The 24,629-nt window shown below is 34.1% G+C and overlaps 5 protein-coding genes across 8 annotated transcripts; 4 read left to right on the top strand and 1 right to left on the bottom strand.

Annotated features, from left to right (window-relative positions):
• The first annotated feature begins 2,094 nt into the window (after positions 1-2,094).
• LOC104749328 (beta-glucosidase 16-like) lies at positions 2,095-5,580 on the top strand. 2 transcript variants are annotated; one of them, XM_010470928.3, is made up of 12 exons: positions 2,095-2,430; positions 2,517-2,586; positions 2,803-2,861; positions 2,953-3,028; positions 3,122-3,199; positions 3,336-3,423; positions 3,534-3,789; positions 4,087-4,420; positions 4,543-4,574; positions 4,744-4,846; positions 4,959-5,055; positions 5,255-5,580. In XM_010470928.3, the coding sequence occupies exons 1-12, from the start codon at positions 2,284-2,286 to the stop codon at positions 5,457-5,459; spliced, it is 1,545 nt and encodes a 514-aa protein (XP_010469230.1). In that variant the 5' UTR covers positions 2,095-2,283; the 3' UTR covers positions 5,460-5,580. The 2 variants fall into 2 exon arrangements, with proteins under 2 accessions (XP_010469230.1, XP_010469231.1); XM_010470929.2 differs by lacking the exon at positions 2,803-2,861 and having other exon boundaries at positions 2,118-2,430.
• Positions 5,581-8,913: 3,333 nt separating this feature from the next.
• Positions 8,914-13,077, top strand: LOC104749327 (beta-glucosidase 30-like). Its single transcript, XM_087492029.1, has 12 exons — positions 8,914-9,130; positions 10,068-10,137; positions 10,279-10,334; positions 10,687-10,753; positions 10,860-10,937; positions 11,037-11,124; positions 11,230-11,604; positions 11,692-11,909; positions 12,005-12,039; positions 12,138-12,240; positions 12,439-12,547; positions 12,633-13,077. Exons 7-12 carry the CDS (start codon positions 11,318-11,320, stop codon positions 13,012-13,014), a joined length of 1,134 nt encoding a protein of 377 aa, XP_087348155.1. The 5' UTR covers positions 8,914-9,130; positions 10,068-10,137; positions 10,279-10,334; positions 10,687-10,753; positions 10,860-10,937; positions 11,037-11,124; positions 11,230-11,317; the 3' UTR covers positions 13,015-13,077.
• LOC147925024 (beta-glucosidase 30-like) lies at positions 8,993-11,128 on the top strand. Its single transcript, XM_087490712.1, has 6 exons — positions 8,993-9,130; positions 10,068-10,137; positions 10,279-10,334; positions 10,687-10,753; positions 10,860-10,937; positions 11,037-11,128. The coding sequence occupies exons 1-6, from the start codon at positions 8,993-8,995 to the stop codon at positions 11,126-11,128; spliced, it is 501 nt and encodes a 166-aa protein (XP_087346838.1).
• Positions 13,078-15,475: 2,398 nt separating the features above from the next.
• Positions 15,476-17,815, top strand: LOC104749325 (uncharacterized). 2 transcript variants are annotated; one of them, XM_010470924.3, is made up of 6 exons: positions 15,663-15,863; positions 15,961-16,077; positions 16,167-16,201; positions 16,402-16,502; positions 16,606-16,688; positions 17,529-17,815. In XM_010470924.3, exons 1-6 carry the CDS (start codon positions 15,724-15,726, stop codon positions 17,536-17,538), a joined length of 486 nt encoding a protein of 161 aa, XP_010469226.1. In that variant the 5' UTR covers positions 15,663-15,723; the 3' UTR covers positions 17,539-17,815. The 2 variants fall into 2 exon arrangements, with proteins under 2 accessions (XP_087348154.1, XP_010469226.1); XM_087492028.1 differs by lacking the exon at positions 17,529-17,815 and having other exon boundaries at positions 15,476-15,863; positions 16,606-16,899.
• Positions 16,915-22,855, bottom strand: LOC104749326 (ABC transporter C family member 9). 2 transcript variants are annotated; one of them, XM_010470926.3, is made up of 11 exons: positions 22,633-22,855; positions 20,124-22,489; positions 19,941-20,027; positions 19,222-19,857; positions 18,964-19,128; positions 18,586-18,880; positions 18,289-18,503; positions 17,877-18,182; positions 17,734-17,797; positions 17,406-17,645; positions 16,915-17,327 (listed from the first exon to the last, which is right to left on the bottom strand). In XM_010470926.3, the coding sequence occupies exons 1-11, from the start codon at positions 22,655-22,657 to the stop codon at positions 17,200-17,202; spliced, it is 4,527 nt and encodes a 1,508-aa protein (XP_010469228.2). In that variant the 5' UTR covers positions 22,658-22,855; the 3' UTR covers positions 16,915-17,199. The 2 variants fall into 2 exon arrangements, with proteins under 2 accessions (XP_010469228.2, XP_010469229.2); XM_010470927.3 differs by having other exon boundaries at positions 20,124-22,486.
• Positions 22,856-24,629: the final 1,774 nt, after the last annotated feature.

Genomic DNA, 24,629 nt, shown 5'->3' with positions numbered 1-24,629 from the left:
ATAATCATATTAGGGTTTGTATTCGTTCTTTTGGTTCCAAGCTTTAATTTTTTTACCGGTTTCTTTTCTCACAAGTTTTCAATTTCTATTGCTACAGAACAAAACAAAGCATGAGAGACATTGGGTGCTAAAGGTGGCTCAGAATGGGATTTTCTATACCCACAAGGACTTCGAAAGTTTCTAAGTTATGCCAAGAAAAAATATGAAAGCCCAAAATTTATGATCACTGAAAACGGTAATAATTCTATCACCATGCCTTTCAAAAAAAGTCTAATTCACTATCTTTTTTTATGTTAAAATTGTTCAGGACACTGCGATGTAGATTACGAGAAAACCCCGAAACTTTCTAATTTGATGGATCTCGAAAGGACAGAGTACCACAAGAAACATCTCCAAAGCATCCAACAAGCCATCCAGTAAGTGAATTCTCTAATTACACCATTCAGTTTCTTGGCTCAAAAGAAACTGTATTGTGTTGAAACCCTAGCTACTTAGTTGCTAACTGATAAATGATGATGATAATTGTTTTGTTGCTCAGGGAGGATGGGGTTGAAGTTGAAGGATACTTTGCATGGTCGTTATTAGACAATTGTGAATGGAACGCAGGTTTTGGAGTCCGATATGGGCTGTTCTACGTCGATTACAACAACGGACTAAAACGTTTTCCGAAAATGTCAGCCATGTGGTTCAAAGAGTTCTTGAAGAGAGAAGAAGAAGTTGAAGATTCAGAGGAAGAAGAGTACGTGTTGAAATCTGCAATGAACAAGAAGAGATTAGCAAATGGTTCAGCTTCAAATCAAACTATTCCTAATATGTCTGAATCTTTTAAAGCCCTCGAACTCTTGATTTCTCAAAAAGCTTTAAAGCAAAGCAAAGTATCTTCAGTAAAGAGGGATTAAGAGTTCTTTGCGGCTTTAAACCGTTCAATTAAAAAAATATATATATATAATAAAAAAAAAAAAAAAAAGACAAGAAAAATTTCCTTTAAACTTTTGGTCTCCTTTGTTCACTTTTAATTCTTGGATTTAAATCAATTAGAATATTTGTAATTTAGTTAAGTTTATCAAACAGCAAAACAAAATTGTTAAATTATGCGTTCGGTGGTTTATGAAAGACATCGTGGTGTGCAAACTTTCATGTGAATTTGTGATAATGAATTGATTCATGACAGCTGCATGATCATTTTTTCTAATTAAAAAATGAATTTGAATTACATATATTCAGTCATTTATTATTTTCAACAGATTTTTTATTCTCAAATAATATGTTTTTTTTGGTTCGTGCAAATAATATGTTTTATACTATAGTATATGTTAAGTTCCTTTTTTGTAAATATATTTTACCGGCATCTGTTTCACGCGCCGGGGTCTAGTAGAAAATGTGTTTTTGTTAAAAACGGCGCTTTTGGTGGGTACTGACGCACGTGGGTTTATATTATCAGTAGAGTGTGGGCTCTGCACAAGGGAATATTTTGGGCCTTATCTCGATATATTTGGACTTTGACGGACCCAGTCCCATAGCCCATTACCCCATGATGGACTATATAAGGGAATGTTTTGGGCCTTACTTCGATATTTTAAAGGTCATGCCAGAAATGGATATTAAATAATTTCCACGTTAGGGTTTATTTCTCTTTTTTTTTTTTTTCTTTTTAACGTTGACCAAAATAATCGTGTCCACCTGTTTCACGCAACAAAACCCTCTCTAGTCTACAAAGCAAATTTATTTATACACGATATATAAATACACATTTCAATCAATAGACTAAACCAAAATCGAAGCACCAAAAATTCAAAAATAATGCACAAATATGTTAACAATATTTTTGTTTCACACCATTAACAAAAAAAAGACGAAAATGTCAATAAAATTATAGACTTTTTTAAGCTGATTCGTCATCAGATGCATATTTTCAAAGCAATATTTGTTTTCTCAATTCCCACGTTTGTATTTGCTTTCGAATATTTATCTTGATGTGATGAATCAGCTTTTGATTAACTTGTTTTAAAAAACAATAATATAGTTTACATGATAAGATTTCTTGCAACAATTAGAAAATTGTTTAATATAAGAAATCAATTACTACTATTATATAAGGGCATGGATGTTGCTAGGTGGCTAGGTGCTACTCTCTCTTTCTCTCTCCCTCCAACAACTCTATTTATAGATAGGAGAGATAATCAACTCTGAACATTTCCCTTTCTTCTATAAAGTTTGGTCTCACAACCAAATATCATCTATAAACAAAACTAAACATTGAATTAGTCTTCTTTTTTCACAGCAATGGGAAGTAAATTTATCAGTTTACTGTTGCTCATTACCTTGACCTGCATTGGAGTTTCCGCTAAGAAGCATTCCTCAAGGCCTATATTAAGCAGAAATGATTTCCCAGATGATTTCATTTTTGGATCTGCAACTTCTGCTTATCAGGTTTGCTTCTTATTTACTTCTTCTTCTTCTTCTTCTTCTTCTTCTTCTTTTTTGTATCTTTTTGTTGAGTTATTCAGATTTTGTAGTGTGAAGGTGCTGCTCATGAAGATGGTAGAGGTCCAAGTATCTGGGACTCCTTCTCTGAAAATTTCCCAGGTTTTTTTTTTCCTAACTAGAAACTTTTTTTTTTGGATCTCTTAAAAGTTAAAACATTCAAGACTTTAAAAAATGTTGGAGTTTTTTTTGTTTATATGTATGAATCTGCTTTTATCTTCGTGTTCATAGCAAAAATAGATTGATGATGACCCCTTCTTGATACTTCTTTCTTTTTCTTGATATTGAAATTTTCGATTTAATAAATATTTTGTTCAGATAAGATATTGGATGGTAGTAACGGGTCCATTGCGGATGATTCGTACAACCTTTACAAGGTATTTTTCTTCTACACTCAAAAGCAAAAAAAAAAAAAAAAATCAATTAACACATCCAACATGCATTACATTTGTTCTTCATGGAAACCAGGAAGATGTGAGTTTGCTGCAAGAAATTGGCTTTGATGCTTACCGGTTCTCGATCTCATGGTCACGGATTCTACCTCGTAAGATATCTATCCGATCAAATCTTTTGTAAGAGTTGTTATAGTTCTTCATGAGGATATTAGTAAAAGTGTTCTCATTTTGTATTTAATTAGGTGGGACTCTAAAGGGAGGAATTAACCAGGCTGGAATTGACTATTACAACAATTTGATTAATCAACTTCTTTCTAAAGGTAATGCTTCTCTGCTTCTCAGTTTATTGTAAAGATTAGTAGAGGACTTTTGCTTTTAATACAAGTTGAGGAAACTCTTGGGGTAGTTTAACATTTGTCAAGAAGGCAACATTTAATGTTATTGTACATGTGTTAGGTGTGAAGCCATATGTCACACTCTTTCACTGGGATTTACCCCAGACACTCGAAGATGCTTACGGTGGCTTCCTAGGAGCCGAGATTGTGTAAGTTTCATTTATTTAAGATCTCTATATATGATAAGATTACGACATGCAAAAGTATTAAGAAAGAGTTTTTTTTTTTTTGTTGTCGATCTTTGGTAATGATGAAACAGAGATGATTTCCGAGACTATGCAGAACTTTGTTTCCAGAAGTTTGGAGATAGAGTGAAGCAGTGGATGACACTGAACGAGCCATATACAGTGGTACATGAAGGTTATATAACAGGTCAAAAGGCACCTGGTAGATGTTCCAATTTCACTAACCCTGATTGCACCGGGGGTGATGCAGCCACCGAGCCTTACATCGTTGGCCATAACCTCCTCCTCTCTCATGGAGCTGCTGTCAAAGTCTACAGAGAAAAGTACCAGGTATGCTTGCTCTATTCATGATCTAGACTTTAATTGTTTACTTGTTTGTTTGTGTTTGTGACCCCTGCTCTGTTTTACTCTGTTTCCGATCTGCTCTGTTTTTACTCTGTTTCTAGTCTGTTCTGTTTCTTACTCTGTTCTTGGTCTGCTCTGTTTTTATTCTTTCTCCAGTGTGCACTGTTTCAGCAATGATTATGTATGCCTGAGTTTGTTTATTTACCGTTACAGTACTACAAACCGGCTGAGGCGGCCAGTTAAGAATCATGATTTCGCTCCTAATATTTTGTATATTCACAGGCAACTCAGACAGGTGAAATCGGTATAGCAATAAACACAGTGTGGCACTACCCTTATTCAGACTCATATGCTGACCAGTTAGCTGCAACTCGAGCGACGGCCTTCACATTCGACTACTTCATGGAGCCAATTGTATACGGTAGATACCCTATCGAAATGGTCAGCCACGTTAAAGACGGTCGTCTTCCTACATTCACACCAGAAGAGTCCGAAATGCTCAAAGGATCATACGATTTTATAGGACTTAACTATTACTCATCTCTTTACGCACAAGATGTGCCGTGTGCGACTGAAAACATCACCATGACCACCGATGCTTGCGTCAGCGTCGTAGGTCCGTGAACCATATGGCTTTTTAAAAAAAACCCTACCTAATAAATTGACCTTTTCTCGAATTAATATTAAAATTTTATATTTTCATATAAATTAATTATTTATTTTGTATATTTGTATTAGGTGAGCGAAATGGCGTGCCTATCGGACCAACGGTACGATTATTCTATTCAGTTTTGTTTAGTCATCAATCTCTCTATTAAATCAAGATTTTCATGATATAATTTTAGTAAATAATTCAAAAATCTATATATATATATAGGTTATAACTACATATTTATCTATTAATGTGTGATGACGTATATTATTTATGATTCATTTCAGGCTGGGTCGGATTGGCTTTTCATTTATCCCGAGGGTATTCGTAATCTCCTACTACATGCGAAAACCAAATACAATGATCCCATCTTGTACATTACAGAAAACGGTAAATCATAGTATTTAATAGATCTTTTTACAATAAACATTTTCTAAGACAAAAAAAATTAGTGCAGACTAAAAATAATTTTATTCCGCGTATCTTTCTTAAAATCACGTAGGAGTGGATGAAAGAAATATTGGCAAAATATTTCTTGACGACGATTTGAGAATTGATTACTACGCGCATCATCTTAAGATGGTTAGCGATGCTATCTCGTAAGTCCTCTTTTCCGATCACATCTATAAACATATCGTATTATTGGTAGTTTTCGTTATTAGTTTCTGTATATCCTAAACTGCAACGTTCGAACCAAAAACTAGATAGGATACCCTTATAAAGTTATAATGTATGTATTTAAGGCGCAAGCAGATGCTAATAACGTTTTTGAAAATTATATTACACATAAAAATGTAGGATCGGGGTGAATGTGAAAGGATATTTCGCGTGGTCGTTGATGGATAATTTTGAATGGTCGGAAGGATACACGGTCCGGTTCGGACTAGTATTTGTGGACTTTGAAGATGGACGTAAGAGGTATCCGAAGAAATCAGCGAAGTGGTTTAGGAAATTGTTGAAGGGAGAGCGTAATGGGACGAAGCAGCAGGTGGCTAGTATTTGATTCGATAAATCACACGAGCCATTAGTCTACTACTATTCGGTGTCTATACAAAACGTACTGCTTCTTTTCGATGTACAGAAAATAAACGTTTTAAATAAGAGGTGGTAACTTTCTTTGGTAATTCTGGGCGTTTGTTAGTTTTTCAAAGCAAACATTAATAATACAAACTTTGAGGCGTATATAGAGAACTATAAGTATACGTTTTCTGCTTTATTTTTTTTGTTTTTTGGGCAAAATACCAATTATGTGATATATTATACAATACAATTTTGGTCTCGCCTGGCTTGACCCTCTCCGGTGTAGGATTTTGCGAGACTCTCACGGTCTCACCGCAAGTTGGACATGGTTTGCCTCTTGTTCGAAACACCAATTATTCTTCATCATCTAGAACTTATGCTGCTTCCACTTCAATTTTAACTAGGAAACCACGACCTCTGCGGAGCCTGAGCAAACCACGACCTTCTGCGGCAAGGTATTGCTTTTTCCTCGACTCCATCGATCCTTATCGAAAAGGATATTGAAGATTTGGAATCGTCGAGGTACATTGTAGATCCATAGTACTTCACCTTCCAGATTTGGAGAGCTTTTTCCACAGCTTTAGCAGCAGCCACCTTACGCTTGTAGTGGATGAGCCAAAAAACATGGTCCAAGAAAATTCTCCTCTGGAGCCGAAAACATGATCACTAGCCTAATGGGTTTAGAGCCCACCAGGAAAACAAAAGTTTTAGGTTTGATAATTAAGACTACGTACGTATATACATGATTACATGATACATGTGTACTTTAGTGTGAAAGTGCTATAGTTTATATTTTAAAACGTAGATGTCTCAAACGTGCAAAACTTAATTAGGTCTGATCGTTTTGTAAGACTACACCTCTGATTTAACTGTTTCTGTTCATATTACATGCAATATATATTATATATAATATATTATAATTTGGTGAAAAAAATTGAGTTTTAGTGATTTAGGGTTCTTGATTTGAGAAAGTAACAAAAATTGAAAAACTTTTTAGAATTTGGGGTTTTTTATTTCTTGGGCTTGCTTTAATGTTGCCTTAGAGTTATGATTGATAATTAGTTTAATTCCCATTGAAATTTTATAATTTTCCCACCAAATTCATGATTTTATAAGAGAAACAACAAAAAAAAATCAGATTTTATACAAGAAACAACAAAATAAAATTCAAATTTTATAAAAGAAATAAAACTCAGATTTTATAAGTGAATAACAACAAAAAGAAAATTCATATTTTATAAAATAAAATAACAAAAATAAAACTCAGATTTTATAAATGAAAAATAATAGAAATAAAAATGGGTTGTCCATAATCATGATCAATTGGAAATGGTCATTAACACTTTTTGGATTATTGTCCATTTGGACTGTCTAACTTCCACCCATATAAAAAAAATGTCCAAGCGGACTCGGCCAATGGTCAGACATTTGACATATTAGAGGTAAAAACATCCGTGACAAACGAAAAAAGAAAAGTCAGACATGCATAAGTCAATTTTTAGTAGTTGTTCTCATCTCGTCCTTTACACCTGGACGTGTCATAAAATTTGTTGAAAGACTTTTTTCTTTCTTTCTTAATCATAATTTATACAATTTCCATAGGGCAATTAATTTAGCGTTCGTGAATAAAAAATTCACTTCAACTATTATATATACATATTTTATTTTTCAAAAAAAGTCGTGTTTTCATGCAGTATAAAAATACATTTCTTGCGCTTCTGTTACTAGACTTTGCTTAGGATGTTTGATGCATCGATCTGTTTAGTGTAGTAGACTTTGCTTTGGGTGTTTCGTGCAACTTGGGATTAAGTAAATTCACCAATGCCAAAAGAATAACAATCATATATACCCTACATATATGGCCTAAAAAGACATGGTGCAAAACGAAGTTTTAAACACCATACATATATGATATATGATATATATAAATTTGAATAATGATATATATATATATAACCTCTTTTTATATAAAACACACAACTTTTCACCTAATTTCTCTTTTTGTGTTAAATTTAACTATTTGTTTCATGAATATATAACATATAATTTACTTATGTACGTCGTTTAAAGAAAATATATATAAGATAAAATAATAATCATAAATGGATAAGAGAAAAGAAAAGAAGATATAAGGGTCAGAAAACCTGTAATTAAGCTGAAGCTATAAGCTTTTATGGAATAGTGCAAAGTTGTAAGAAAGAGTTCTACATGAAAACTGTAAACAAAAAACTAAGAATAAAAGTTTTAGTATAGTTTTTGGTAAAGTTTTTGTGATCGGTAAAAATTCAAACATATACTACTTGTAATACTTTGTTTGTCTTCACCAATCAGTACCATAAGCCCGTCTCCTTATGTTAATTTAGTTGCTCATAGCCTCATATACAAATATATAATATTTTAATATGAAAACATGTCACTGCCAATTAATTGTTCTCATCTCTTTTTTCTCCATAGTGGAATGTGATAAGGACAATTGCTCATATCTCTTTTTTGTTTTTGTTTCTGGTGAACATTATTTTTCCCTTCTGTAATTATTCTCGAGGGCAACTAAGTAAGAAGGAATTCTGTGTTGCTGTTTTATTATCACTCTTACCAGTTACATTCTTAAATTCAGTGCATTTGTAAACCAGTGAAACTTTTTTGGGTTTTTGATCTAAAATCTTAATAAAATGATGAGATTTGTATCAAAAAGTTTATTTTCTTTTGTTTGGTTTTGATGATTAATAATTGTCTTTGTCATTACCATTAAACTTCTCTCTCTTTTTTTCGTGGATGAGTCTACAACATTCAAAAATAATAATAACATTGTAAATCTTGATTTAGGGCACACTGACAAACGTTAGACCGGCTCTATAATCAAAACTGGAACACTAATAACAAAAAATATTACACATGACTTAGCAGTTAGCACACAATGAATATTCCAAAAAACTAAAGTTGGTCTTTGATTTACGTTACACTTGTGATGCTGTAACCGTACCACGACGTACATACACTCTTCGCAGAATATGTTGTCAGTGAACATATCCGTGATGTTGACCACATTCAGCACCAACATTAATTTACACTATATATATATATATATATTACACATACCTGTAACTATGTAAGTGAATCTGAGCATGTAATCATGGGAATATTCAAAGAAGACGATGATGGTGAATGGGAGCGGTGATCACGGGCAAATTCAGAGATGACGATGGAAAAAACAAGCTCCTGAGCTTTAGTTGGCAATATCGAGACTTATATGCATTATAGTCTTAAACTTGGAAAGAAATACAGATGAAATAATTTTTAAAAAAAAATCAAGTGATTTTAAATAATACTATAAGTTCTATCTATATCTAGATATATATGTCCAAACATTTCCACGTAGATGATGTATATCTCACCTATGAATATCCTCTATATAAGGAAGAAGATATCGAGTAAAATCTAATCACTTTAGGAATCTCAAAAAGACTACACACACAACAACAACAACAAAAAAAAAAAAAAAGAGAGAGAGAAAAAAAAATGGCTAGGGAGAGATGGAGTTTCCTCATCATCCTTTCGATTATCTCATTGTTAGCAAATACGATTAATTCTCTACAACTAGATCGGCACAGTTTTCCTCATGGTTTCATTTTTGGAACAGCTGCTTCAGCGTTTCAGGTAATTTTTATGATTAGCAGCAATCTGTGACATAGCAAATGGCTATGTGATTATCTGTCGCAAAGTTAAAATCACGATTTAAATTTCTATTATTCTATTATTTTCTTTTCATTCTGTTATTTTTTATTTATGAAACTTTGCAATTTCGCAGTTATATTAAAATTCTCTCGGCTTAACAAATAACAAATGTATTTTAAATCGTGCATTTGTTGTTTCTTTATGCAATTTTACCATTTTGCAGTATTATGGTCATATTCTATGAGCCATAGTAGAATAAAACATACAGTACGGTTTTAAAACATAATGCAAAAGATTTTCGTGTGCTTTTCTAATCATACAATTTTGTTTACGGGTTCTCTATTAAGTGAACTGAAAAAAAAGCTGTTATATATTATTACAAAACATGCTCTTTTGGGGCTTTTTCTGGCTCTATGCACTTTCTTTGGTTTTAAACCAAACAAAAAAAACATCAAAAAAAGATGAACCGTATACTTAATTGTAACACATATCTGGGCAGCTGGATTTGAAAGTGAAAACACTGCTAGAGTTTCAACTTCAACTACGAGAATAATCAAAAATATTATTTGCTGACGTCTAATTGATCCTGATCGTTCTATTTTAATTCGTTCTTGTTTTTTTCTTCTCAAATGTTCTCTTGTCATATAAAGTAGAGATGTATAAAGTATCTTGCATCATCCTATAAAAGTTATAATGTTTGATTAGAGAATATGTTACATGAATATACGAAAATCATAGTTTATAACAAAATTATTTAGTTAATTAAAGTATACTACGTTCCAAGTTACAATCATATACATATCACGATCTTCCGTATAAATTTGCTCATGTTTTGTCTCATTCTTATTTGTCCCTCTAATATTAGCCTTGCGATAAAATAATGTACTCTTCTTTATATATAAAAAAAATGTTTATGCAGTACGAAGGTGCAACAAACGAAGGCGGCAAATCTCCAACAATATGGGACCACTTCAGCCGCACATATCCAGGTATTATCCGGTTACAGCAAAATCTACGGACGGATTCAATGGACCATTGTCGATTCGATGGACCATATATAGTTCTGCTGAATTATTTGTGAGCTGTGACTGATTTTTTTTATTTTTTTTAATATATATCGTTGTCTGCAGAAAGGACCAATATGCATAACGCAGATGTAGCAATTGATTTTTATCATCGTTACAAGGTACAATCTAATATATAATCAGCTTATTTATACAAAGTATGCATCTATATTCTATAACCAGTCATATGGTATTCAAAACAATGTTTAAATCAAACTAGCTATCATATTATTTAATGAAAATCAGGTTATCTCTAAATTTCGTAATTAATCATCAAAATGAAAACAGCTTTCGAAAAAGTCAATATACTTTCTTGCAAAGTTAACACGTTATCATTTTTTGTTTTGGTTACTGGTTAGTCAATATAATATGTTTTTTTTTTTGGTTTTAATGTGAAAATAACATAATATGGTATTACTTATTTATCCTTTGATTAATCAAAGATGTTTTGTGATACGACAAAAAAAAAATCAGGATGACATGAAGGAGCTAAACATGGATGCTTTCCGATTCTCGATCTCGTGGTCCAGATTAATTCCCAGTAAGTTTGGACTTTTTTTTTTTTTCTTCTTTTCGATGATTAGATTTTTTTTCTTACAAATAACTATTTATACAAGTTATAGATAAAGTGATATTTTAATTTATAGGCGGAAAACTAAAAGATGGAGTAAATAAAGAAGGTGTACAATTTTACAAGGATCTCATCGACGAACTTCTTGCTAATGGTACAATCATTAATCTATGTGCTAAAGTTCTTTATTAAAATTAGACATGTGGTTATAACTTAAATAATCAAATTTAATCATGGTTTGATAACCATGCAGATATACAACCTTCAATGACGCTTTATCATTGGGACCATCCACAATCTTTGGAGGACGAGTACGGTGGCTTTTTAAGCCCTAAAATCGTGTAAGCAAAACTGGAAATGCATATCATATATATGTCCAAGATACAAAAACATAGTTAATTTGAAATGATTAATTTATTTAATTTATATAACTTTGATCAAAATAGAGAAGATTTCCGAGATTTCGCAAGAATTTGTTTTGAAGAATTTGGAGATAAAGTTAAGATGTGAACAACGATCAATGAACCATACATTATGACTGTTGCGGGTTATGATCAAGGTAACAAGGCTGCTGGTCGATGCTCAAAATGGGTAAACGAAAAGTGTCATGCTGGCGATTCGAGTACCGAACCTTACATTGTTTCACATCATACTCTTCTTGCTCATGCCGCTGCAGTAGAAGAATTCCGAAAATGTAAACAAATTTCGCATGATAGCCAAATCGGGATAGTATTGTCGCCACGATGGTTTGAGCCTTATCATTCTGATTCTGCTGATGATAAAGAAGCAGCTGAACGAGCTCTTGCTTTTGAAATTGGATGGTAAGTTATCTTTAACCGAATAATTTAATGATTTTAATGTTAGTTTCTATTTGTAACTTATTTTTTTCTTTCTTTATGTATATATAGGCATCTCGATCCAGTGATTTATGGAGATTATCCAAATATTGTTAAAAAATATGCAGGACATAAATTACCTTCATTTACTGCAGAACAATCAGATATGTTAAAAAATTCATCTGATTTTGTTGGAGTAAATTATTATACGGCACGTTTTGCTGTTCACACACCTCAGATCGATCCTGAAAAGCCTCGTTTCAAAACTGATCATCATGTCGAATGGAAAAGTACGTAATGTGTATTACTAATTACCAAAGATTGGTCCATATAATAAAGGCTTAGATGATAACCTAAACACTATTTGTAAATTGCTTTGAAACAGGTACCAACCACAGTGGCCACATTATTGGACTTGGGGTACGTAACTTAATTCGTTTTTCGTAAATACTAATTTCTGAATGTGACAAATAATATTATCCTAAGGTATTTAAAATTAATATCATTTTTGTTTTCAGGAAGAAAGGGGTTTATTGTTGTCATATCCGGAAGGCTTGCGAAAAGTTCTAAACTATATCAAAGACAAATACAATAACATGCCAGTCTACATCAAAGAAAATGGTTGGCAACATTTTTTGTAATCTCTTTAACTCTACTAAAAAATAAAATAATGTCTTAGCCCTGAATTCTAACTTGAGATAAGTGATATGTTCTAAACCAACTCATTTAACTGCGTTTTTGAATAGTTTTCACTGTTTCGTGTTTTTTTTTTTTTTTTGATGCGACTAATTATGTATTATATTGATTACTAAATTGCAGGAATCAATGATAACGACGATGGTACACAACCAAGAGAAGAGATTCTTAAGGACACATTTAGGATTGAATACCATAAGTCACATTTCGAAGAACTTCACAAAGCTATAGTGTTAGTTCTTGATTTTCTTACAATATTTCTAATTTCTGTTGAAATCGATCAAATTTATGATAATTTTATTCTCTGATGTTTATAGGGAAGATGGGTGTGACGTAAGAGGATATTATGCATGGTCATTGATGGACAATTTTGAATGGGAACATGGATACACAGCTAGATTTGGTCTTTATTATGTTGACTTTGTCAATGGTCTTAAACGTTATCCAAAAGATTCGGTCAGATGGTTTAAACGGTTCCTTAAGAGATCGGTCGGAGAGACTAAAAAAGAAGAAGTGATCAAGGAGATGATGTCATGTAAGAAGTCACGTGAGGAGGGGAATAAGACACTGTATGAGCAAGAGGTGCAATCTGCGGGCTTCTTTGTATCTTTCATGGCAGCGAACCAATCGAGGAGAGACGAGGATAAAAATCGTTGCTCTTTTGATTATCCTTACAATCATTTGGTGTTTTGCAAGTAATAGAGAATAAATATGTAGTTGAAAATTTTCGTTTGTTATATATGAAAAGTATTTTATTAGAAAGAGAGGGTAATGGAGCTGCACCTGCACATAGTTTGGCTAAATTTGGCTGTTGTAATTCAACATTTTATTCTGATTATGTGTTTATGCCTCTGTGGCTACAAGATCAACTTTGTAAGGATATTGTTACTTCAATATATATAAGTTTATGTTTTGGAGGAAAAAAAAAAAGAGGTCATGACTCATGATCTAGCTAGTTAACTAGATGGTGTTATTTTACAGTTTGTGTTATAGGCTACTACGTTTTTTTTTTTTTTTTTTTGGCAAACGGCTACTACGTTTTTTGTTTCTTTTTTATTATAGTAAAAGTCAGTATTAGCTAGGCTACTAAGTTGGACGGTTAAAATGGTTAATCAGACGTTTTGGATGAGGTAAACAGCGGATTGACAAAATCAGAATCAAAATAATAGAAAAATCATAGTTTACTACTTATGACGTTTTGTTTGTTTTGGTCGTCTAGTGTTTACTGTATCAATTATTTATTTTTGATAAAATTGTTGTCTTAATCTATCACCCTCTCTGATTGCTCACATACGTAACGTACCACATCTTTTTCATCACATCAGCACCATTCACCACGAGATGCTGGATATATCCCTATCTCATGACAAGTGTCTAGTTGTTGCTTTCTTAAACATTAGCAGTCAAAGACGACAACAGCCGTCAGAGATAATGATTTTACTAGATTTCTTCTACTTTCTTTATTCGTCAACGATACTTATCGCTTACATAAAACATTGCATCAAAGTCAGAAACGTAACAAGCAGTCCGCGCGAGGTAAGAAAACTACTGTAATTACACCAGAAAACCTTAGAATATAGGTACTACATGTCTACATGTAATGTAATTCCCTTCAACTACAAGCCCCTTTCCTTGTCATCAGTAGATTTTTGTTCTGTTCTGTAAGATAGAGCCAAACTCACTGTTTCTCCAAGAAGCAAATTGGTCATGAGTCATACTAGTCGTGGTGAAGTGTCTCTTCTTCAAATTAATCTTAGACTAAGATTGGATTCCAGTTTTTACAAATTGGCCAAATTATATTATGTCGTATTTTAGACAATCTCTGTGTGTATATTTTAGTGTGCACGTACACAAAACAAAAGAAAACAGAAAAAAAAAAAAAAACTGAGAAGATTGCCTAAGTAAGACCCCTTGTTCTCATATCTCTGCATGGGACAGCTTTTGTAGAACTGTATGTACATGATGAACCTCTCTCGGTTATGATTTGTGAGTGTATGTATTTAAGTGAATAATTCTCAATCAATCACGTAGGGCTCTTTAAAAAGAAAACATTTTTTGTATTATATATGATCTACTGGTGCTATGCATTTGGGTTATGTTCTAATTAATCTAAGAGTTAAAACTGGTTTACATTCCTAAAATTGTATTAAACCAATCTATATAGGGTATTATTTTGTTAGCAAATTAATACATTTTGGAAACTTAATTGAGAAACTAATACATTCACTATTTAAAATTAGAAAAGTAGGGTGTTGTGTAATAGAGAGTTTGTGAGATAGGGAGAAATGGTGAGGCATAGGTCTAATGAGAAAATTACAAAAATGGGTATGTATGGGTAAGAAATAAAGCTTTTTTTTCCCTCCAATCATAATTATTCAAATAATTGTTAATATAATTTATTTTTAGAAAACTTCTTAGATACTTTTATTTTTTTCTTTACAATATGATATGAATTTTATTTAATCATTTTCAAATATATTATATAAATCTTTTGTATCCATATACCTTAGTATCTGTACAAATGTCTATACACATTATTATGTGTACAGATGTCTGTACACATTATTAACTTTATAGATGTAATTTGTATAAAAACATTGCAAAGCATATGTACAAACATTTGAAACCCTAAGAATTAAACAATTTTCATCATTACACTTGATAATGTGTAAAGACATTTGTACACATAATAGTGTGTACAGACATCTGTACACTTAATTAGGTGTACGGATCTAAAATTTGTAAAAAATATTTAATATTATCAAATAAAATCATCAAGCAAAATGCATATCCAATTATAAAGAAAAAAACATAGAATTTTTTATTTCTATAAAAATTTAGAATTTTTTTAAATTATTTCTGTAAAAATTTAGATTTTTTTTAATTAATCAGCATTTTTATTTTTAGATTAAATGGAGCATATAATAAAGAAGAAAAAAATTAAAAAGAAAATAAAAATAAAAGACTCAATGACATGTGTTGTAAATATTAAATGTTGATGAGAGTTAGAAAAGTCTTGTGAACAGTAAAAAACAGTAAAAATTGTGATATTTGCTAATTATAAATAGTGATTGCACTACTTTTACAATTATATTTTGAAAACTGTCTATTTTGCCAAATATCTCATCTATATAATACATTTGGGTTTATATTGGTAAGCATAAAAAGAAACAATAACCGAAACCGAGTTTAGAATTAGATCCGAATAAAACATTTTTCTATTACCAATTTACTAATTAAACTGGTATACCAGAGTTGTTGCAGTTGATTAGGGTGAACCGATTAGAACCAGTGATTCAAAACAATAACCAATAAATCGGTTTGGTTAAGTTTAAACCGGCTGTGATAGACTCCGACTAGAAAATAGTTTACACAAGAAGACGGAGATGGCGGTGAGACAGAAAAGCTATGGCGACGTTGCCGACATTGATTCGAAGCATGAGGAAGGAGCAAAAACTTATTTTGCCATCTCTCAGAAGAGCTTTTTCTCTATACGATCAGATCAATCTCATCAACAACGTTCCTGAGGATCAGCTCCGATTTCAGGAGTAAGTGAATCATATCAAAACCCCTTTCCTAATTTAAAATTTTCAGCAATGATTGGATATAAAAATGTATTCGATGAGTGATTGCTTTTTTTGGCAGGTTTGATGAGACGAGTTTCACGGTGAATGGGGTTAGATACGAAGGTAGCTTGCTCTGTGTTGGGAATTTGCTTATGTCATGGAGCCCCCGTAACCTCTCTGAGATTTCAACCGATAGGTATCAATGTGATAATCTTTAAACTGCGTAAAGTTTTAATCTTTCATTGTTTTTTAGCAAGTTTACATAATCTATTTCATTGGATGCAGCTTGTCCATCTTTAAGACAGTTCGACCAATTCCAGGTACTAATACATTTAACAATATTTGTTGTGGTTGCGACTCCTTAACCAATTTTACTGTGGTTGATTTGGATCTTTAAGAGACCACATGTTATGTATGCTTACACCATATTGCTAGTGGCTAGAAAAGTTAAAACCTTTTGCACATATTGGAACTGTATTTGACTCTTTATTTTCTGATGGTTTTTGACTACAACCTCTAGAGCTCTTGATTGTTGGGTGTGGAAGATACAACCACACGCTGAAACCGCAAGTCCGTCAGTTTGTAAAGTCAATTGGCATGAAGCTAGAAACAGTTGATTCTGTATGTCTACATCCTCTTGCTTTGTTTTTACTCATGTCCTTGTTCTGTTTTTTTGTTGGAGTATCTGTCTGTGCTTATTGATTAACAAATCTGTTCTACCCAGAGAAATGCTGCATCAACTTACAACGTTCTGAATGAGGAAGGCAGGATTGTGGCTGCTGCTTTGCTTCCTTATGGAGTTACATCGTAAGAAACTCAACAACTCTGGAATATTGTAAAACAATCTTCGAACCACTCGAGTGGATATTCATAGTTGAAACACCAACACGGTCTTGTCTACTGTAAATAAAAATAAATCACTCGAAACTTTTGTAAAGAGAATCAAAATTTCCATCCTTATATGTTCAGGATAACCACATTATTGCAATATTGAAATTGTTCTTGTTCACAGCTTAAACTAGATTCAGTGTTATTTGATAAATAGAAGATACTATCCTGCTTTATTCCATTGTTTACATGAATTGTTCTCCAAGAACACACTGAAAACCTGGTAAAGAACCTAAACCACAAGTACTTCTGTGATTAAAGCATAAAAGATACTGAAAGTAAATGTTGAAAATTCTTCGATACGCCTTGCTCTCCATACCTCTGTTCAACTTATGTACTAAATAGCTAGTAAGACTTTCAACTTAAGCATAACTGTTGAAATGATCTTTCGTTTTCTCGGCAAATGATTATCATCATCTTTCAGTGATACTCAGCTGAGAAGATCATTCGAGCCTGTAAAGTGATTAGAACTTAGCGAATACTCTTTTATGAGTTTGGAGAAGAAAGAATCTTCTCTCTGTAGCAGTTTTGCAGGTGAGTCGAACTCTGCGATTCGCCCTGCTCATGAAAAAGTGATTTTAGAACTCATTGCTATGTGTGTAAATGTATGTGAAAACACATGTATATTGTTCTTACCATCACTCAGAACAAGAACAAGATCACTCTCGATCACTGTGTGGATTCTGTGTGCTATAGTCACCACTGTTCGATCTTTAAACTCTTGACTGATGATCTTTTGTATCACACCATCTGTTGCAGAATCAACTGAAGCAGTGGCTTCATCAAGCACCAGTATGTTGCTTTTCTTCAACAACACCCTTCCAAGACAGACCAACTGTCTTTGCCCTACGCTCCAGTTTTCTCCATTTTCAACCACTGTTACATTCATTTATAATTCTTAGTTTTCATTGTCCTGAAACCATTAATTTAAATATTCTTCTCATGAAGATTTCAGAACACTCACCTGTAGCATCCAGCTTCTTATCCTTTGCACGAATGATTTCTCCCAATTGGCATTTATCAAGAGCCTAAATATCACCTTGTATTAGAATATATGTCAAAGTAAAGCAGAGAAGAATTACAGAGAGTGTTTTGCAGGTTTGTTACCTCCCATATTTCACGATCAGTGTACTGAGCTAGAGGGTCTAGATTCAATCTGATTGTTCCGTCAAATAGTGCTGGATCTTGAGGAATAATCCCAAGCCTTGATCTCAGGTCATGTAGACCTATCTTGGTTATATCCACATTATCAATAACTATGGTTCCTTGACTTGGCTCTACAATCCTAAATAATGCCTGAATTAGAGTTGATTTGCCGCTTCCTGTTCTTCCTACAACTCCAATCTTTTTTCCTCCTGGAAACTCACAGGTGATGTTCTTCAAGACAGCTGGGAAATGTTCTGCATAGCGGACCTGAAACAAAGACATCTCAGTATTGAGAATCTTGATTTACATCTGTTTCTGTGAACTTGGTTCTTCATTTCACAATCATATTTTTAACATCTACTTTGTTATTTACCTGTAGGTCTCTGAAGACGATTGATCCTACATTTGGCCAGTTATCAAGAGGTCTGTGATCATCAATTACTAGAGGTGCTTCACTGGGGATTTTGGAGTACTGAAGAATTCTTTCTACAGAAATCATCTTGTTTTCTGCGTTGCATATGTTCCATATTACTGTGGCTTGTAGAACATTCAAACTTAAGCCATATGTGACCCCAAGACCAGCAATACCTGTAAGGAAAGGTGAACAAGAAGTTTGAGTTCTGATCCCATTAGAAGAAGTAGTTACTGATTTATGATGTATGAAACTTACTTGGATTTATGACACCTTCAGGGAGAGTCACAAGTAACACCAAGGAAAAAGCAAAGACAAAATGAGACAGCAAATTCAACCGGAAAGAAAGCCACTCCATTGCGGATGCAACATGGAACCAAGGCCTTGAATGACTATCAATTAGAATAAGGTTTGAGCTAATGAAGCGCTCTCGTTGATCAAAAGCACGTATTGTTGTTGCACCAGCAAGCGATTCAGCGAAATGGTGGAGGATTGGAGCTCTTTCTACTCCCGACATGCGTGACAGTTCTCTTGCTGTTGGTGTGTAATATCTCTGAAGAAAACACGAGCATAAAAAAACAGTAAGCAAGAATTGTTGTATCATTTTCAAGAAAATGGATTTGTTTTCTCTCTTACCTGGTAAAACACGCAGGCTATTGCTACTGGAAGGAAGATGACACAAACTTGCCAAGCCACTTGCGACATGACAAAGATGGTTCCAACAATTTGAATGATCGAAAAAGCACACCAACCTAGTCTGACTGCCATTTCCAAATCCAGGACACTTTGATCTGTGGATGCCTATTATAAAACATGAACAAAACCGAGGTATATTTTTCAGTCTAGATTATTAATAAAAACATGTTTTTTGTTAGATTGATTCTGGTATTTTACCCTGTTCAAGATTCTTCCTGTTGGAGTTGAATCGAAAAATGACATGGGAGCTCTGAAAATGCTGCAGAGCATCCTTGAGAAGAACGTCTCTGCTGTTAGAAGTCCACCAATCGCGACTAGAATAGTCCTTGCTAAAACACAAAGTGAACTTCCTGCAGCAAGAAGTGCGTAAACAAGTAAAATCCGATCCATTCCTAACTTTGGTGTGGATTCAGCAGTTGGAGGAGCAGTCCATGCCATCCAGTAATTGCTAGCGATCTGTAGCATTTGAAAGCAAGACTGAGCCAATATTATGAGTGGCACAAGCAATCCGCCTTTTACAGTTGTTAAATATGCCATGTAAACTTCTTTGCCAATTACTCCTTTCTCTATTTCTTCATCTTGCACTAGCTTTGCTTCTTTCTTTTTGTTCTCTGTTGAAATGTTATGCTCTGAGTCACACTGTGTCTGTAGACTCTCTGAAATTGATGCTATGTCATCTTTTGATTTATCTTTGAAGTTTCTGCTTGATTTTTCAATTGATAGGATTGAGTCTAGTGCTACGTTATGAGCTCCTACAAGAACTTCAAAGCCTATGTTTTGTTTTAGAAGCTCTTCGAATTTGCCTGCTTGCATCACTCTTCCGTTTTGCATCACCTGTTTTAGAGTACAAACACTAATGTTAATGGAAACTACAGCTTCTTTTGCATTTCCTTATTACCAATGGTGGTTTCTCTTACCAGGATTAGATCTGCTGCTGGAAGGAACTCGACTTGATGGGTAACGTAAAGTACAGTCTTTTCTTTCAGTATCCCCATTAAGCAGTCCTGCAAAACCAGTAAACAAATAACATTGTCAATTGCGGAGTTCTAAGAGAGCAAGGAAGGATCAAAGATTACAAATTTCCATGAACATTATTATACTTCGAAGAGTTGTCTTCCTGTATGAGCGTCAACAGCACTAAAAGGATCATCCAGTAGATATATATCAGCATTCTGATAAACCGCTCGAGCAATCTGTATCCTTTGCTTCTGACCTCCACTCATGTTTATCCCTCTCTCTCCAATCTCTGTCAGGTCTCCATTAGAGAAAAGTTCAAAGTCTTTAATCAAAGCACATGCTTTAACAGTTCTCTCATACTTCTCGCTTTCATAAATGCTTCCAAACAAAATGTTATCTCTTATAGTCCCGCTTAGTATCCATGGCGATTGAGGAACATAAGCTTGTTTACCACTAACTCTAACTGTTCCCTTCAGCTTCTGAATCTCCCCTAAGATTGATGAGAGTAAACTTGATTTTCCTGATCCTACAGCTCCACAAACCGCCACTTTCATTCCTCTTTTTACTTTCAGTTCTATCTCATCAAGAGTCGGTCTGCTTGGCTCAGGTTCCCAACTGAAAGCTCCATTTTCTATTTCAATACTTAACTCTGCATGATCATTTGAGGAATACTCAACTGCATCCTTCTGAGTCTCACTTTGTTGAAGATAAGAAGCAATTCTATCTGCAGAGACCTTGCACTGAACAAGCGCTGAGAGAAGATCCGGTAAACCGAAAATGGGACTTTGTAACATTTGAAACGTTGCAAGAGCAGACAATACTGCTCCAGCTGTTAGCTTCACTCCCAGTAACATACAAGTAACAAAAGTCACCACAGAGATCAATGAAGGAGCTCCCCAAAGGATGAAAGTAGTGAAGGCTTGTAACCTCAAAGACTTCCATAAACAATCATACTCTTTCTTTCGTAACGTTTTAACCTTGTTGAGAAATTGGTTATCCCACGCTTGAAGCTTGAGAATCTTCATGTTTTTAAGAATCTCTGAAGTTGCTTTCATTCTATCATCTTTAGCATTCATGATATCTGATTGGTAGTTTCTCTGAAGCTTTGTCAGGGGGTAGTTGCACGCCATCACCATGAAAGTTGTGACCAATGCAGCTAAAGCTCCAAGTCCCAAATGTTTTTGCAAGATATATATCGCCGATAATATCTGTATAGGTAACATCCATATGGTGTTTACATACCAAATGAAATCAGTGATTCTCTGAACATCTACACTCATGTAGTTGATGATCTCTCCGCTCGTGTGGCTTTGCCGTGATTGACTTGATAAAAGTAAACCTTTTTGGTATATATGCGATATCAAAGCTGCTCGAAGGCGCATTCCTAGCTGACGAGCTCCAAAGATCCATTGCCTTTGAGTAACTGTCTCGACGATTTTGGCACTTAGAAACCCGAGTGCAAGAAGGTAACCATGGTTTAAGCTCTGGGATTGTTTCTCACTTAGAAACACTACAAAGTCATTGATGAGATATGGTCCGATGTAAGCTGTGCTCGCGTTTACAACTGCAAATACCGCGTTGATCGCGGCTTTCCTCCAGACGTATCGAAGAACCGACTTATAAAAGAAAGCGTTTCCAGGTCCTTCTTCTTCTTTGGTGGTTTTCAGTTTCTGGTCAAAGGCATGAGAGCAAAAACGAGCAGAGTCTTTCACATCTATGTCTGGTACATCTTCTTTGCCGAGAGGTCTCTTGTACCCGAGGGAGAACAAAGGGTTTATCCATGAGAAAGTGACGCGTTGGAAGAGAGTAGCGTTCCCATATGGAGAAGTAGAAGAAGAGGAAGAAGAAGAATCTTTCTTGTCTTGCTCAGTTTCGCCACCAAGTAGTAGTGGCTCTGTGATTCCGTTGGCTTCAAGAAGACGGAAACCGGTTTGCCCTCTGATTGAAACAGCCAGCAAGAACAAGGATGCAAGAAGACCAGTCAAGTCGGCATAATCCTGAAACCCTAGAGGCTTGTGTTTCGAGGTTATGAAGTGAGCATCAAAGGCAAAGGATAAGATGAAACTACAGAGCCACCATGACCTTAACATCCAAGGAAACTTAACAAGCCTCTTTTCTCTGATCTTCACCACAACAACAGAAACAATCAACCACGAGAAAGCCTGCGAAACTTCAGCGGAGAAGACAGAAACAGAGGAATCACACCATGACACCACGCTGTCTCGAAACAGCAAAAGCAAGATAAAGCAATGAGTCCCGAAGATCGAAACAGAGCAGATAAGAGATATGTTGTAAGAGAAGCTCTGCTTCACGGTTATGCTCTGCTTCTTCAAGTCTTCTTCTACATCATTATATCCTCTGTTTCTCACTACACCAAACCATTTCAGTGCCAAATGAGTAACATAAAAAGCAAGGAAGGCCACTGGCATAGCCATGCTTATACGTTCCTTCAAGCAAAGCGAGTTTTGTTGCAACCATTGCGTTCTCATGAGATGAAAACACGTTTCTGCTGCTCATATTAAAGCAAGCACAATCAGGTAAAAGGACGAAAAATATTGAATACATAAACAAGTTTCTCGATTATAATAATATTTTTAGTTTCATGATCAGATAAAAGTAGAAACTTTTCAAGTGAGAGATTATCAACTTTACCTGCGGAACTAAAGAGCTTGAACATAGCTTCTTCTTGGTTTGAGAAACACTAGAGATGATTGGAGATGATCAGATGATAAAGTTCATGTTTTGTCTTCAGATAAGAGTTGCATAAGGCCGGAGAGAGAGAGAGAGAGAGAGAGAGCTAGAGAGTGTTGTGTGTGTGAGACAAGTTTTGAGTTTATAGTGAAAAGTGACGCCAGCTACAAAAATACGTATGGCCGACAAAAATTAAATCTTTATAAAAAGACTTATATCTCTAAAAGACTAAACGATTATCTTTACAGAATTAATTTCTTTGTTTACAGTATTCTTTTGAAAACGTGACTTTTCATATCAATTTTTCTTTTCTTTTTTAATTAACAAAAACTGAGTAATTATTTTTCCATCAGTGACATGCACTAAAACTAAAACTATTTATTTAAACAAATTTTACTAACTTAAAAACTAAAACTATTTATGGTGAGGGTGTGACGCCTACTAACACTAAAACCTTTTATTAGAACAAAAGTAAGCAATGATGTGGTCACTATATACTATTAATTAATTAATGATGTGTCCCTTGAAAAACATTGATGAAGTCTAACGATTATGTTTTCCGGCCATACGCAAGTGCCGGCCATGCAAGTTATTAATTATGATAAACGGTTTCATTTTTACTTAGCATACTTTACACCAAAGCTCTTTCAATTTGTAGTTGAAACCTTAGATCCGGCTTTTCATTAATAACTCAATACTTTTTTGTCGATATAAACTTGATTCTTTATGGAAATATTACCGTGATCGGCTGATCGCTGGGGTGTACTTGGATACATTTTTGTTTGGTAAAGGAAGTAAGAACACTGTATAATTTCATAATGTAAACTCACGTGTAAGTGTATTTAAGTATTGTAAAATTGATGAAAAGTATATACGAAATAATCAATATTAATGAAATATATATAGTAGAATCGTTGTACGTTACACATGTTTCGTCGAATTTTGATTTGACTTGGTATTAATGAAAGTTTTGCTGTTTAACGTAAGGATGTACTTACGTGTCAGAATCGTACGTTGAAATGACTTCCGTGTATGAAAGTTAGGCTCGACGCTTTTGGAAAAGAGTGAGTGAGAGAGATTCCAATTCGATTTGATTCCCAATGCTTGCTGTCCTTTTCCACTAAACTGCAGGTGGTTGGGACCATATATGAGCGACTGCGATACTACACACTATCCTCCACTGTATAATACCAATATATAGTATATGATAGAGTTGATCTGGCAGAATTCTCAAATCATCATCAACGTCATGCCATTAAAGTGGTATACAACCACAAAACTAGATGACTGGCGAAGAAAAAAAAAAACTATTGTAACTTTTTTCTTCTAATAATTATAACGTGATTAGTTATCCCTTTCTATGATTTTTGGTTGTATATTCTACTTGCCATAATAGTTTCTTAAATTGCTATTTTCAGTTATTTTTGTTTGATCGAAGTGACACTTTAACAAAAAAAAGTATATATATATATTTGACAATTTAAAGCAAAAAAAAAAAGAGAGAGAAAAAAAAAAGACAAAAAGACAGAAAATGATATCCATTAATCTTCGCCGCGAGTCCCACACCGTCACTCCCACTAATTGTTGCATTTGCATGTAAGCGTGGGAAGTATATATGGTATTTCAATTCCTTAATATGATATTTTGAGTTCCTAGATATCATTGTTATATATATATCGTTAAAGGGTTGTTCAATAAAGAAGTATAAGAATTAGAATACGCATATGCGTATGCAAGATTCGTTACATAACATAGAAAGTTAGAAACACAATAACGATGAAAGAACAAAAGGGTATGACTGCATGAGTGATGAGTCATTTATTTTATCATTACATAAGTCGATGTCTTTTGGCCCATAATTTGAGTCGAGACGCCGCTGCTGACCCCAATATTCTTCCATCGAAATACGTACCGGCAAAGATTTTCTTGATAGATCAGCGTCAAGCGTCTCCAACATC

Source organism: Camelina sativa, chromosome 16, assembly GCF_030686135.1.
Source record: "Camelina sativa cultivar CO46 ecotype springtype chromosome 16, ASM3068613v1".
Lineage (NCBI taxonomy): Eukaryota > Viridiplantae > Streptophyta > Magnoliopsida > Brassicales > Brassicaceae > Camelina > Camelina sativa.
Note: the sequence above shows the minus strand (reverse complement) of the source record. Positions and strands in the feature narration are given on the sequence as shown.